At 46.6% G+C, this 16217-nt stretch overlaps 2 protein-coding genes across 3 annotated transcripts in view; one reads left to right on the top strand and one right to left on the bottom strand.

Moving 5' to 3' along the window:
• The window catches only part of LOC308174768 (calpain-5-like), a gene marked incomplete at both ends in the record, with an annotated part of 33871 nt that extends 24547 nt beyond the window's left edge, over nucleotides 1-9324 (top strand). The window contains 4 exons of the mRNA XM_080549868.1: nucleotides 5660-5862; nucleotides 6035-6156; nucleotides 6338-6474; nucleotides 9142-9324. Of these exons, the coding sequence (XP_080405994.1) occupies nucleotides 5660-5862; nucleotides 6035-6156; nucleotides 6338-6474; nucleotides 9142-9324 (645 nt within the window). The remainder of the gene's footprint in view (nucleotides 1-5659; nucleotides 5863-6034; nucleotides 6157-6337; nucleotides 6475-9141) is intronic.
• A 5143-nt stretch (nucleotides 9325-14467) lies between these two features.
• The window catches only part of LOC308174296 (serine/threonine-protein kinase PAK 3), a gene marked incomplete at both ends in the record, with an annotated part of 16451 nt that continues 14701 nt past the window's right edge, over nucleotides 14468-16217 (bottom strand). For both annotated transcript variants that reach the window (XM_080549372.1, XM_080549373.1), the window contains 3 exons: nucleotides 14468-14557; nucleotides 15330-15467; nucleotides 15989-16185. In XM_080549372.1, coding sequence (XP_080405498.1) covers nucleotides 14468-14557; nucleotides 15330-15467; nucleotides 15989-16185 — 425 coding nt within the window. The remainder of the gene's footprint in view (nucleotides 14558-15329; nucleotides 15468-15988; nucleotides 16186-16217) is intronic.

The raw sequence follows: 16217 nt of genomic DNA, 5'->3' as shown, positions 1-16217 counted from the left end.
TCTGAGATGATGACTGCGTTGCTGCCCTTACTCGATGCCCTTACGATGCCAACCCTGCATCCATTAGGTAGTTCACCTGCTTAGGCATCCCTTCGCAGGAGGCAGTTTGGCACTTCGGAACACTTGGTAGTTGTTCCGCTGGCACTCCCAGCACAGATCTGTCCGGGGTTTGGTGCTTGTTATGTCAGGGAGCAAGGACTTCCACAGCCTAGAGAAGCTGTCCACACCAACAACACAGCCTAGAGAAGCTGTCCACACCAACAACACAGCCTAGAGAAGCTGTCCACACCAACAACACAGCCTAGAGAAGCTGTCCACACCAACAACGTGTTGCTCTGCAAAATAATATTTTATGAGTATGAGATTGGAATAAAAACGGTTGTACATATTTACCGACATAACAATCAGTTTTTCAGTACAATAACATATTACATTTCTGTAATCTATCACACGTTGGAACACAAGTTGTTTTAGAAAGTAACAAGACCACAGTAACAAAGCTAGCTAATGTTTGCTAGCTAGCACGGCTAACCGAAAACAAACACTCAAACAATCTGTTCAGTATCAACATCACAATATAAAACATGCTAGCTAATGTTTGCTAGCTAGCGTGGCTAACCAAAAACAACACTAACAAACAGTTAGCTACAAACTTAACTCACCCGAGCAATAAGCAGAACATTTGCACAGCAGACACTTGTGCCGTGAACTGAATATGTTGCTTTTTTTCGGCACTTGTTTTGTGCTTTAAGCAGGGCTGCCAAGTTTCACCAAAACTTTGGAGTGAGATTTTTTGCCGGTGGAGCGACGCAAAACTGAGCACGTTTGGCAGCAGCGGCCCCTATCTCCAACCCAATTATTATTTTTTTTTATTATTTTTTTGCTAGTTTCCTACAATTTTACATCATAATAAACCAGCACAAGAAATGAAAACAATTGGAAAATTGTATAAAACAAGACAAATTCAGACAGTAATAAAAATATAGTATATTTATTATCATCTATCTATAAATAAATCAATCATGTAACATCAGAATAACTCTTTTAACTGTCAATCAACCATGTAACATATTAATCACTCTTTTAATTGTCAATCAACCATGTAACATATTAATCACTCTTTTCACTGTCAATCAACCATGTGACCTATAAAGTTACAACATCTTATGCAGTACAACAACCCCAACCCTTACAAGCGGTGTTCATAACTCTGTGTTGTAGGCGTTTGTGGCAGATTTTGATGCCTTAATAACAGAGGTAGGGGGCTCCCACTTGAAACATTCTGGCTCGAGGCCAGCCATCTTCACCGTCATGATGGATCAAGAGCCAGACTGTTACGGGTTTTGGTTTTGTTCAGCCCCACCACGGAGAACACTCGTTCTGCATCAGCATTTGAATGCGGAAGTACCAAAACCAATTTGACAATATGAGAGAGCCTCCCAAATCTGCTCATCCCGTTCACCTTAGAAAAATGTACATAGGAAGCCTAATTACTCAAGGATTTTCTTATGCAGCAAGTTGATTAAGTCAATGTGTAGTATGTCAAAGGGTGCAGAATAATTATTACCTTATTCTTCTCTGATGCCATGTTCCCCCAAAAGCTCTCAACGTCGAATGTGGCTGGGTCTGGTGGCATGGGAATGTCCATGAACTGGTAATCCAGAAACTCCTCGCTGAGTTTGTCATGCTCTTGAGGTCCGTGGTACGGGAGAAGTTCAGCAAATCTAAAAAGAACACAATGTGCACTGATCAGATATAGTTACAGCAGCTGGAACAGCAGGGTTTGTTTTTCAGATGTGATTATCAAACTTAACAATCTATTCAAAATGATCAGAACTTGTCAACCCTAACCTGTCAACAAAGTACAAGGCATCTTCCACACCACACTCGGTCCTCTGCTGGACGTCAACAAACATGGCATGTTTGAGCAGGGGCTCTCGCAGGGGTAGTTTCTCCATGGCATACTCCACAGAGCTCAAAAGAAATGCCAGTGCTGCCTGTTGGAACCTCTCCACTTGCTGCGGTGTAATGTCTCCTGCATCAAGGAGCCTGTTGAGCGTAGCTCGAGTAGTAAAGCCGATATTCAGCTTTTCTCCTGCCAGAGACACAATAACAATACAACTATCAATTACTTTAGAACAGGTAAGTTTAAAATAAAAAAAATGTTTGTTTGTTTACAAGAGTTCGTTTACAGAGTTCATTTACAATCATCAACAACCACAATAGCTAACTTCAATACCCTTCTTTAAGTATCTCCCATCACATCAGTGATGACATGATCAAACTCATAACTTGTCTGAACAAGCAGCCGTCACACAAACAGTCTACGTGAGGTCAGTGAGTGGATAGTGTATGTGTATCTGCTTATCTAAAACTTGGAGTCACCTGGCAGTTGGTTTGACGGGTCCTTGTAGAGCAGGGGTGCTCATTACGTCGATCGCGATCGACCGGTCGATCGCGAAGGTAGTGTGGGTAGATCACACGGCATTGAAAAAAAAAAAAAAAAAAAGTTAAAAAAAAAAACATTTAAATATTTTTTTTTGAAAAGTAGCCGGGGACGCCTCCCGTCTGGACCACACAGGAGAGGGCATCACTCAGCCCCGCGCCGCCTCACAACACACACACACACACACACACACACACACACACACACAGACAAGCACACACACACACACACACACACACACACACACACACACACACACAGACAGACAGACACAAGCACACACACATGCACACACAGACAGACAGACACACACACACACACACACACACACACACAGACAGACAGACAGACAGACAGACACACACAGACAGACAGACAGACAGACAGACAGACAGACACACACACACACACTCTGCCGCCCGGAGACGTCGATGGCACCTGGCTTGGCACTGGCCAGTCTGGTGTAAACCACTCAGAGCTCCTGAGTTAATGTTAATGTTAATGGACTACCAGTGTGAATATTTGTTATATAGTTTAATAAATCTCTTCTTTGATTTTGAAACAGTGTAGCGTGGCCTTAATTTGTTATTATTACAGTACATTTTTGTGTTCGCAGCAATGGCAATATGTTTTATTTGGTTGGTAGATCTTGTTGAGCTGGTAATTTGAAAAGTAGCTCACAAGCCTAAAAAGTGTGAGCACCCCTGTTGTAGAGGATTTCATGTGTTCTCCGGCCCTGCAGTGCTACAGGCTTCAGAAACTTTGAGCACAACTTGCGGATGAAATTTGTAATCTACAAAATTGTATTTCAGAAAAGCTTTTCAAAATGACTTTAGACCTACGACATAGCACTTAATGAAAAAAGGAACAAACGTATATCACATTATTGGCAGAAGCATATCCTGACCCTCCCACCTCATCGTGTAGAAGGAAGATGGAGGACTTCTGTTTCTGGAGGAGGAGGTTGAAAGTGGAGAAGACAGTCAACGTAGCTTGATAGAAGAGCAGGTGCACCTCCGTCATTGGATTAGAGAACACTTCCAACAGCCTCCTGAACCTTGGTTGTTTCTCATCTGTGAATAAAAAAGCACAGGTTGTGTAGACTAAGTTTACATTTCAGTCTCTTGTAAAAATCTTGCATTCGTATCATTGAAAAATTAGACCTACTTGATGACTTAAAGTAGCTGGTCAGTGGCCATACTGCCGCAGAACACGAGTCAAACACTTCTCCAGGCTCAACCATCGGATGGAAATGTGCTGGAGTATTTCCATGTACACACTTCCATAGAACTCACAAAATTCTATGACAAGAATGTTACCTCTTAATTTCCATCTAATCAAAATGTTCTGCATTTAATTTGTACTATATTGGGACTGGGACTGGTTAAAGTGCATACCTGTCAGGTAACCTTTCCGATTGGTGCTACCTCTAAACCAGTATCCCACATCCACTGTCAGATCATCTGGATCAAATCCAGACACCTGCAATACATGATGATTCACAATCACATTACATTGTGGTCATAGATTCATTACAGCACAACAAACCATTTTACTTGGCATTAGGTTAACAGATAGGTAATTGAAAGCATACATGGTTATACTCGCCTCTAAGAACGCCAGCCCAGCTTTTTTCGCAGTGTTGTGGACGATGTGACAGGGGCACCCATGAACATAGATGTTGCCATTTTCATTGCGAATTCTGGAGGCAATGGAATTTCGGACTCCTGTATTGACCGGTGAATTGTCAACGGACAAACTCACACAGTTTCCCCATGGTATGGCGTGTTTCTCCATGACCTCGTTCATCTTTTGGTAGATGACTTCAGCCGTGCCACAGCTACGGCCGCTGGTGGTGCACATATCCAAAAACCGATGGACAACTTTTCTAGTGAGTGAACTTTTTGCGCGACTGCGCACGCGCAAGCATAATAACGCGAGTGCAGAAAGAGGACGTCACGAAACTCATGTCCGGTAGCTTTCTTTCAAGGAATTTCAAAAATAAAAGTCCCGTAAAACAAATTGTTATTTCTCGCCGTGAGAAATAGAGTTGCGGCGTGAGAGCGTGAGAACTGGTTGACATGCGTGTGTCTCACGGTGATTGCGTGAGACTTGGCAGCCCTGCTTTAAGTCATTACTGAACGATTCATGTCAAGAGTTCCAACTTCCAACGACTAGCATATCTCTGTTATCTGGTGACAAAGACGCGACATTCAGCCGGGCCTCGTGTATCAATTCAGGAGACAGTCTTTTGCTGCAAGATATTTTTGGTTGAGAATTATCTTTCCGTTTCTGCTGGCAATTGCAATCAAATCTTCAAAAGTTCAATTCGATCTCTAGGTCAGTCAACTCATTCTCAACCTCCTCATCATACCAACTATCTTCGGCGAGATCAGCAATCTGGCTTCAGCTCAGACATCATGTCCTCGTTTTCACTATAGGTATCGTCTGAGTCCGAAGCAGAGCTATTTCCATGCATGTATTCATCGATGAAAGAGGTCATGAATTCTCCACTGTCGATGCTCGTACCGGCAGCTGAACATCTGTTGATCTCGTCGGCGAGAGCATCATGTAATCTAATGTAAACACAATACTGTAAACAGCAGCAGTTTTGCCTTTTTATCCTCCCTCCCCCTCGCTCAGCCATACGTATTTAATTAAATGAAAACTGTTGGAAAAAATAACGAGTGGGTACTTCAAAACTTCAAGTTGCGTATGATCTTTTTTTTTATTTTATTTTATCTGACTTTTAGATCAGAAATACTTGGATGAGAGATTTGAAGGTTTGCAGAGTACGACTGGTTTAGGGTTACTCCAGCTGCTGTCACATACTGTATTTCCATGATTTTCTGGACTTTGGCAATGGGGCGTTGTGCAAATGTCCCATAGTAAGATGTTGAACCAAGTAGGCTGAAAGAGAACTTTGGGTATCCAGTATGTAGGAGATGAGGGATCTCACCACATTGCCCCTCTTTTAGAGGCTCGTGAACAGGTGATTCACAGAATGAAATGGTCGCACATTTCAGAAGCCTTTATTGACTGGGCTGGGGCGGAGTCAGCCATGCAAAGCACTGTTTGAGGGCGGTCTGTTGCAGGCATGATTGAATAGGGTTTCAGCGAATAGGGAACACAGGGCTGTATATCCCATGAGGAGATGTCTCCCGCAGGTGCTATAGAGATGTTTTCTGTGTTTCTATGTGTTTTCCTGTAAAGGTGGAATTCAACAGGAAGTACCGCATGCATGACCTCCTCACCCAGAGGAACGTGGCGACATCTACTTATATCAACACACGTACAGTGTTCCAGAGGTGCATCCTCTCCAAGGGCCGCTATGTCATCATTCCCTCCACCTTTAACCCAGGGGTGATGGGAGAGTTTATGATCCGTGTTTTCACTGATGTGGATTCAGGATGCAGGTACCGAAAACATGGTGGAGAAGTGGCAGTACTCATAGTATATGGATGTAATACATGTATATACTGTGCAAATATAATTATTTCTCATTCCCTCTCTCTCTCTCTCTCTCTCTCTCTCTCTCTCTCTCTCTCTCTCTCTCTCTCTCTCTCTCTCTCTCTCTCTCTCTCTCAGAGAGCTGACAGAAGACAAGCCCAGGGTGAAATGGTGGAGTGCATTTCTTGGGTATCCCCAGGCAGTGACCCATGTCTACGTCCATGGAGCTGAGGGGCTGGAGAACCAGGACAGCACAGGGGGTGAGAGCTCTCTCCTCAATCTACAACTCACAATCTGTCAGTCTGATGGAACTCAGATCAAACATAGAGCTCACACCTATTCTTGTTCCAGCACATTAACTTACATGGGAACATGAGTCATAATGAGACATTATGGCAGTATTAAAGCTTTATAATTGGTTCAATCCGTGTCATTGTGCAGGTGCAGACCCATATGTGATAATATCCTGTGAGGGCAGATCAGTGCGGTCCACCGTCCAGAAGGACACCCTGGAGCCATTGTTTGAAACAAGAGCCATCTTCTACAGGAAGAAGCCCAGGAAGCCAATTACAGTGGAGGTGAGACTTACTTACTTATAGGCCCTTAACTCCCAGTGGAGCATAGGCCATTGACGGCTCTTCTCCATCCAGCACGGCTTTGGGCTATCTTCTCCGTCTCTCCCCAGCTGGTACCATGTCTTTTCAGCTCTGCCTCCGTGTCCCGTCGCCTCCAGCTGTTTTTGGGCCTTCCCCTCTTCCGCTTCCCCTGGGGGTTCCAAGTCAGGGCCTGGCGTGTGGTGGTGTCTGCTGGCTTACGTAAGGTGTGGCCAATCCATCCCCACTTCCTTCTGCGGATCTACTGGCTCCTGGCTCTCTACTGGCTCTCTACTGGCTCCCTTTCTGCCACAGCTCTCTACTGGCTCTCTACTGGCTCCCTGTCCACCACAGCTCTCTATACTGGCTCCCTGTCCACCACAGCTCTCTATACTGGCTCCTGGCTCCCTCTCTGCCACAGCTCTCTACTGGCTCCTGGGCACCTCTCTGCCACAGCTCTCTACTGGCTCCCTCTCTGCCACAGCTCTCTACTGGCTCCTGGCTCCCTGTCCACCACAGCTCTCTGCTGGCTCCTGGGCCCCTCTCTGCCACAGCTCTCTACTGGCTCCTGGCTCCCTCTCTGCCACAGCTCTCTACTGGCTCCTGGCTCCCTCTCTGCCACAGCTCTCTACTGGCTCCTGGGCCCCTCTCTGCCACAGCTCTCTACTGGCTCCTGGCTCCCTCTCTGCCACAGCTCTCTACTGGCTCCTGGGCACCTCTCTGCCACAGCTCTCTACTGGCTCCTGGCTCCCTCTCTGCCACAGCTCTCTACTGGCTCCTGGCTCCCTCTCTACCACAGCTCTCTACTGGCTCCTGGCTCCCTCTCTGCCACAGCTCTCTACTGGCTCCTGGCTCCCTCTCTGCCACAGCTCTCTACTGGCTCCTGGCTCCCTCTCTGCCACAGCTCTCTACTGGCTCCTGGCTCCCTCTCTGACACAGCTCTCTACTGGCTCCTGGCTCTCTACTGGCTCCTGGCTCCCTCTCTGCCACAGCTCTCTACTGGCTCCTGGCTCCCTCTCTGCCACAGCTCTCTACTGGCTCCTGGCTCCCTCTCTACCACAGCTCCTTGTTGCTGATTTTGTCCGGCCACCTGATTCTGAAGATGCATCTCAGACAGCTGTTAATGAATGTCTGGATCTTCTGTATCGTCTTTTTTGTCCTTCTCCACGTCTTCGAACCATAGAGAAGGACACTTTTCACGTTGGAGTTGAAGATGCGCACCTTCGTTGGTGTTGCTATTTCCCTTGAGGCCCAGATGTTCTTCAGGATAATGAAGGCTGCTCGAGCTTTGCCTACCCTGGCAGTGACATCGCTGTCTGTGCCACCTTTTTTATCGATAATACTGCCACGGTAAGGAGTCGACTTCTTTGATGGGTCTGTCGTCTATGGTGACAGGGATGGTGGTCAGGGTGTTAATCCTAATCAGTTTTGTCTTCTCCTTGTTTATCCTAAGGCTTGCTCCAAGGGATGTTGTTGCTAGCTGGGTGGTCTTGTCCTGCATGTGATTATGGCTGTGTGACAGGAGGGCCAGATCATCAGCAAAATCCAGGTCATCCAGTTGTGACCAGAGTGTCCACTGTATGCCGTTCTTCCTTCCTGCTGTGGTGGTCTTCGTTATCCAGTCGATAACGAGAAGAAACATGAAGGGCGACAGTAGACATCCCTGTCAAACTCCAGACTTGACCTCAAAACTGTCTGACATCTGGCCTGCATGTAAGACCCTGATGATAACTCCCTCCCTCCAGTTCTCAGGTAGCTTCTCTTCCTCCCAGACTTTGGTGAAGAGGCTGTGGAGCATGTCAGTGGTTTTTGTTAGGTCGGCCTTCATTGCCTCTGCTGGTATTCCATCCGGCCCAGCAGCTTTTCCTGACTTCAATGTCTTGATAGCCTTCCTAATCTCTGCCTTGCTAGGTTTCTCACAGTTTATTAATAAAACTGTGTCTGCTGGTGGTATGTCTGGTCTTTCTACTGGCACAGGTGGTATGTCTGGTCTTTCTACTGGGACAGGTTGATTCAGGACTTCTTCTCCGCTGGTCCTGAATGGTTGAGATTGGGTTTCCCTGTTTATCCTTCACTGGCTTGTCTGTATGATGGAGCTTGCCTGCTAGCTTCTTGGTGATCATGTAAAGGTCTTTCATATTTCCCTGAATGTGGCGATTTTGGTGGTGGTCCGAGGGGTTAGCAAGGGGGTCGGCCTTACAGCTTCCTTGCGGGTTTGGCTGCCCTGCTTTATAAACCTCCTCTGTGGAGGCCCTTCTTCCCCCCAGCCATGTTGGTTTTGCTTTGTCGTCAATGCTTCTGTAACAGTTTTTTTCTTCTTCTAGATAGGGTTGTTGGCCCTATGCAAACCCATTTGACCTCTTGGGTGAGGTGGTCCAATTGGTCTGTCCTCTACCCTTTGACCTGTCCAGCATGGGTGACCCTGCCAGGTGCTTATGCACCCGCTGGCATAGCTCCCCAGGTCACTGAGGCACGCAAGCCATCACCCCACAACAAGGGATGGACCGTGTGATAGGTGACAGGTGGTCTAAACCTCAACACAGAAGGGGGGAGACATGTGTGAATGTCCTGATGACCTCTACAGATGGTGAAATAGTGTAGCAGTCATGCCGTGGTTTTATCTGGTGTCCCCCTCCTCATCCCCCTCCTCAGGTGTGGAACAGCAATGCTGTGAAGGACCAGTTCCTGGGTCAGGTGGTGCTGACGGGCTCTGTGAAGGACTTGACGAGCCCCCAGAAGCTGCAGCTGAGGAAGGCAGGCCGACAGACGGCCGGTGAGATGCCTGGCTTCATCAGCCTGCGGATCGTGACCTCCACCCAACTCACAGACATGTGACCGCCTCCAGCACTCAGCTGACTCCTACTCACGACAACTGCCAATGGCCTGAGCTACATTACTCTTCCTGCTACAAATGGTGAATTGATGATTCACTTGCTTAGTCAAATGTATCGATTGTAAGTCGCTTTGGAATAAGATGAAAGAGAAACGACCCAAGGTTACTTCGTCAGACGGTAGTAGTGGAGATTTTCATTGACGGGTGGCAGCCTGCGGAAGTCAACGGCTAAAGTGTGGCCCCCTCTAGTGGTTGTGGCCTAGAGCATAGACTGCTTATGCCTCGGGCCGGCCCTGCCCAGAAGCCACTTTAAGCATTCTGGATTTTTCTCTTGATTGTTTTTGCATGACGAGGCTGCTCTGTAAAGAGACGAGCCAAGACTTGTTAAGCTTCCTTAAACTAATGTAAAAAAGTCAGCATAAATCAAGAGATAATGCCATTTTTTAGGGACCATCTTCCTACACCATACATTTACTAGAAAGCAGATATCCAGTATACTAGACTATGTTAAGCAGATATCGAGACTATGGAAGTCTGTATAACATTACATTCATATACAAATATAACTGCCTCTTTTCATACAGTTGTAAAACAACAGCTAAAACACAAACAGTAGCCTATTTGCTTAATATATTGAACTGTTTATTAAAGGCTCTGAATACACTGATGAGCCAAAACATTATGACCACCTGACCAATATGCTGTTGGTATTATGCCTAATATGCTCACGCATCAATAAGCCTTGGGCGCCCAACACCCTGTCAGTTTGTAGTTTGTCCCTCCTCGGACCACTGTCGGTAGGTACTCACCACTGCTGACCGGGACCACCCCACACCTAACCCTGACCCTAATCCTGACCCTGACCCTAACCCTGACCCTGACCCTGACCCCACAAGCCTTGCTGTTTCAGAGATGTTCTGACCCAGTCGTTTGGCCATAACAACTTGGCCCTTGTCAAAGTGTCTCAGGTCTTTACTCCCCTGCCCATCTCTCCTGCATCCAACACATCAACGTCAACAACTGACTGTTCACTTGCTGCCTAATATACTGTATCTCACCACTTGACAGGCGCCATGGTAACAAGATAATCAATGTTATTCACTTCACTCAATGTTTTGGCTAATCTGTGTATTTCTACAATGTCCATTTTAGACTAATCGTCATGACTCTTGTGTTGTTTGGTGTCCTATCGCAGATTTTTTTTTAAATAAGGGCAAAAACATATGTATCTAAATAATTATTTCTTTGCTTGGAATGACAACATCAAATACTTCCCTGAAACATGTGTTGTATCTCTCCTTATGAAACATGGGTTGTATCTCTCCTTATGAAACATGTGTTGTATCTCTCCTTATGAAACATGTGTTGTATCTCTCCTTGTGAAACATGTGTTGTATCTCTCCTTATGAAACATGTGTTGTATCTCTCCTTATGAAACATGTGTTGTATCTCTCCTTATGAAACATGTGTTGTATCTCTCCTTATGAAACATGTGTTGTATCTCTCCTTATGAAACATGTGTTGTATCTCTCCTTATGAAACATGTGTTGTATCCTAACCCTAACTCTCCTTATGGGCAGTTGTATTGAGGCAGTATTGACGTAAAGGAAAACTGTACTGTATCAGTCAAGAAAAGTAAATCGATTCAAACCAAAAGTACTTTAGAATGTTTGTTTGTTTTTTTGTTTGTTTTTTTATTTCAGTCCAGTTCCCAAACTGCAGTATTTTGTTGTTTTACACTCAAGACACAGCCATGCACAATTCATAATTCAAAAAGTCTATTGCTTCGACAATTAAAAATAGCTTATCCAAAACCTTACATTTCCCCCTTCGTTGTTTCTCCTCTGTCCTCTGGGGAACGGCCTGCTGATACGCCAGATTTACAAACCCAGATAATAATCATAATAATAATCATAATAATAATAGTAATAATTTAAAAAGAAATGCTTTTTTGTCTTTGTTCCGTTCTCTTGATACACATTAATAGAGGAATGTTCACACCACGTGTACAGGTTCACACATTCAGAAGAGAGGAATGTACAGGAGCGGCCGCGGAGGGGGAGGCCAGCGGGCGTCCGCTGTCCCAGAGTTCATCTTTGTGCTCATAGTTCAGGCCTGTACATGGAGGAGAGACCGTGTGACAGGGTCATAGTTCAGGCCTGTACATGGAGGAGAGACCAGCTGTGACAGGGTCATAGTTCAGGCCTGTACATGGAGGAGAGACCAGCTGTGACAGGGTCATAGTTCAGGCCTGTACATGGAGGAGAGACCGTGTGACAGGGTCATAGTTCAGGCCTGTACATGGAGGAGAGACCGGCTGTGACAGGGTCATAGTTCAGGCCTGTACATGGAGGAGAGACCGCTGTGACAGGGTCAGGTAGTTCCTGTGACATCGCTGATGCCCACAGCCACCCTCAGCAGTAGTGCCAAGGACAGGCTGTGTGGGCCTGGACAGGCCAAGTGCTCTGCTGTCTAGATGTCCAGGTGTCCAGATGGAGTAGTGAAACGGCCCAAGCAGGACAGTTGGATCCAGGAGTGTAGCAAGAGTGTTTCTTTTCTTTTCTTGCAATTTTCCAGGGTGCAAAACATTTACAAATACATACCATAGAGCAACCTGAATATTTAAATGTTCATTTAAGTTACGTAATTCTGAAAAATGGGCATTTTTTCCATCCTATTTACATACATACACACATATCCTAATAATATTAGCCTATTTGGAAATGAATTAACATGTATCATTTTTCCCATGCATGAAATCTGCCGCGTCCTTCTTGCAATGGACAGTCTGACCTCTCCTGCATGTTTACATGATGGACAGTCTGACCTTTCCTGCATGTTGACATATATGATGGAGGTACCATGTGACTGAGCAGCTAGCCTGCACCTCCCAGTCAAGGTGGACAACAGGAGTGTGACATCTAATGCAGACTGAGGTAGCTCACACACATACATGCTCACACCTACACATACACAAGCATACATACGGTCATTCCTACATACATTCACATTGACACTCATTCCTACACGTCCAGTACATACACACCACTACCAGTGAGCTCAACTGCATCAAGATCAGAGGCAGTGAATGGAGCGGGCCTAGCGCCCATGAAGCTTGTGGCCAGTGAAACCCTGACACAGGGCCTGTCTACACTGCTGCTGAGATCAGCAGAGGTCAAGACAGGGGTGTGTGTCTCTTCTACTCACCACACTGTCCCAGGTCTGGGGTCAGTCCTGAGGGAGGCGTTGGCTACACTGGACCAATCAGGGGAAGCCACAGGGCTGTCTATTACTACGCTATTAAATGAAGAATCGAGAAACAATCGATACTTTATATACAGATAGAGCAGTTAGAGGAGTGTTCTAACAGCCTCAGATATGGGAAGAGAGCAATGGCAGAGTGAAAGGGGGAATGTGATCTTCTTGTTCTGAACGATCTTTAAGACAGGTTACAATCATGAAATGGCACTCATCAATTCAAAAACTGTATCATGATAAAATGATTCACTAACACCCTCCTCCAACCTACCACACACACACACACACACACACACACACACACACACACACACACACACACACACACACACACACACACCCCAAAACTCACAAACACACAGAACACATACAACAAAATTCACATATTTACGTAAGACAGTTTTAGCAAACAACAAGACACTGGAGCATTAAGTCTTAATTTATGCTAAGAGGGGGAAAACTCCTGAAGTAATGCCACCCTATTAAAAACTATACATACACACCATGTACGCATGGACGGACAGAAAGACAGACAGACAGACACACAGGAACATGTGTGCTAACTCCATGACTTTGCTGATTTGAACAAAATGGCTTCTCACTCTAAACATGGAATCTGCTTCAGATACATACAGGTATATTCACAGATCAGAGATAAAGCATGCAAAAGTAAGGCTCATTGATGTGAAATAAATGCTAACATTGGCAACACTGACCGCATAAATCATTTTCAAGCTAGCTTTTGTTGGCAGAATATCCCCACATAAATAGACACAGTAATACAGTGTAACGTCTTGCAAAATGATCTTATTGACCTTGAGATCACTTCCGACTGATTGCCAATTTACTCTGGTCATGTAGTTCGAAACGAATTAATGGGTTTCCAATGTTAAAATAATCAGAGGTTTTTTGTCTGTCACTGATATGGGATTAATGTTTAACTTGAGTTATGAACATTTGTTTAAAAGTTTTGACATTCAAACATCTGAACACATCGCGCCTCGTTAAGTGAAGCCGTAGTGAATGAACCCTAACCCAGTAGTGATTGAATCAACCTCCACTGCTGCCTTGGCCATTCTGTACAGACCTCTGAACATTAAGAAATGTTCATGTTAGGGGTGTCCAAGAAATTCCATCTACAGTATGTCATGGTGTACAAAAGCGTTAATGTTTTTGATGGATATTTGCCACTTCTCTCTCTCTCTCTCTTTCTCTTTCTCTCTCTCTCCACACAGGGCACGCACTCACACACTCACACATACACATACACACACACATACATACGACAGTCTGCAGAGGATGGAGCAGGTTGGTTACACAGAGTCATAGTCATGCAGGTGTATGTTGGGTCCAGAGTATTAGAGGCTGACTCGCAGGTCAAATGTCCTCTGCAGGTGAGGCCAGATGGTGCGTTAGGGAAGGAAACCAAGGCTATTGTGGGACATGGAAGGATTCTCAGGCTCTCAGTTCTGTTACTCTCTGCTTGTCTTCCTGGATCTCTCTCCCTTCACTAGAAAAGAAAAAAAAACATTTTCTTCTTTTTTTTCTCTTTTTTTTTTCATCCTCCTTTTTTTGTCTCCCTTTACAGGACAGACACACACACTCTCTCTCTCTCTCTCTCTCTCTCTCTCTCTCTCTCTCTCTCTCTCTCTCTCTCTCTCTCTCTCACACACACACACACACACACACATGCTTCTGCCAGGCTGCTCCACATGTCCAGAGGTGCTGGAGGACTGAAAGAGGAGGCAGTCTTTTCAGCAGCGTCTGTAGAGAGGCTCCAAGGCCAGCTGTCCTTCCTCTGTATGAGCCAGGGGGGGGGGGGGGGGGGGGGGTATCTGTTCCTGTCACACAGCCCCCCCACCGCCAGGGAGCAGCGTTCCACCTCCCCTAGCGGCTGCTGTTCTTTATGGCTTCCTTCGCTGCTACAATCAGGGGGGTCAGGCTGGACAGCGGCTTCGCTAACTTCAGGAACGAATGCTGTAAAAACACACAGAGGCATGTTGCGTTGGAGTATATCAAGTGTATTCATGTTTTGAGATTTAGTATCAGGATAATTGTCAGTTATTGGTATTAGGGGTTCAAATGAGATGGAGTGGTCATTGTGGTCAGGGTCGGGTTGGAGTTGAGATAGAGTGGTAGTAGTGGGGTTGGGTTTCTACCTCAGTGGTCAGTGTGGTTAGAGTTACGCTGAGAAGCTAGAAGCCTCCACCAAGAAGCGAAATGAAAAGTGTGTTGGTGTCAACCAGGCTAAGTGTTTTTAGAGGTGGTGAAGTGGTCGGTAACCGTCGGTTACCAGTATTCAAGTTGTAAAAGAAAATCAGGGGGGATGGTGGATTTTTTTTTACATGGGGACAATTTTTGCATCCCCACAGCGTCAGTGACTTCAGTGTCAGTGACTTCAGTGTCAGTGACTTCAGTGTGAGTGACTTGGTGGTAAAAATGTCATTGCATGTGTGCGTGCCCCCTCGCCCACAGTCCCCCTCCATCCCCCCTCATCCCCCCCCATCCCCCCTCATCTCCCATCCCCCCTCACCCCCCTCACCCCCTCATCCCACCTCATCCCCCAATATCCCCCCTCATCCTCCTCCATCCCCCCTCATCCCCCCCCACCCCCCTCCTCCCCCCTCATCCCCCCGCATCCCCCCTCATCCCCCCCCCATCCCCCCCAGCCCCCCCATCCTCCCTCATCCTCCCTCATCCCCCCCCACCCTACTCCCCCCGCTCTACTCCAGTGCCGTGGGCTCCGTACCTGTAGCAGCTCCTTGGCGGAGCCCCGGCGGTCCACGTCCATCTCCAGGCAGCGGTTGAGGAAGTCTCTGAACACGGAGGACAGCCTCTCTGGGTTCTGGAGCTCAGGTGTCCCGTTGGTGGCGATCAGGTACAGGGCCTGGAGGAGGGGGAGGGGGTGGTGGGGGGGGGGAAGGGGGGTTAGAGTAGTACTGTAGAGAGACATTCTGTTTTTACTTCAACCGCAGCAATTAGTCTGCTTGACCGAGCGACGATTCTTCTCAATGCCGTTAGATATCCTACCCTAGGCCTAGACTATCATTAGATATCCTACCCTAGGCCGAGACTATGGTTAGATATCCTACCCTAGGCCGAGACTATCATTAGATATCCTACCCTAGGCTGAGACTAGCAAGTGGGTGTGTGTATGAAGACGTTTGTATTGGTGTGTGCTTAGTGCTTAGTGCGTATTACTTTGAAGCCGTTTAGTGTATTTAAGTTAAGTGAGAAATATGGTGTGGTCATACTGTATCTAATGTGTCCCACGGTGGTCCTGCCTGATGTGGCCCTCTCTCTCTTACCCTGAGGGGGTTCTCATTCAGGTAGGGTGGTTCTCCCTCTCTCTCTCTTACCCTGAGGGGGTTCTCATTCAGGTAGGGTGGTTCTCCCTCTCTCTCTTACCCTGAGGGGGTTCTCATTCAGGTAGGGTGGTTCTCCCTCCACCATCTCGATGGCCATGATGCCCAGGGACCAGATGTCCACCTTGGGCCCGTAGGCCTTGCGGGTCACCACCTCCGGGGCCATCCAGTAGGGCGTGCCCACCATGGTGCTGCGTTTGTTCTGCTCAGGGGTGATCTGGGCACAGAACCCAAAGTCCGCTGCAGAGAGAGAGAGAGAGAGAGAGAGAGAG

This window comes from Nansenia antarctica, assembly GCF_963989245.1.
Source record: "Nansenia antarctica genome assembly, chromosome: 20".
NCBI lineage: Eukaryota > Metazoa > Chordata > Actinopteri > Argentiniformes > Microstomatidae > Nansenia > Nansenia antarctica.
This window is presented reverse-complemented; position numbering and strand designations above follow the sequence as displayed.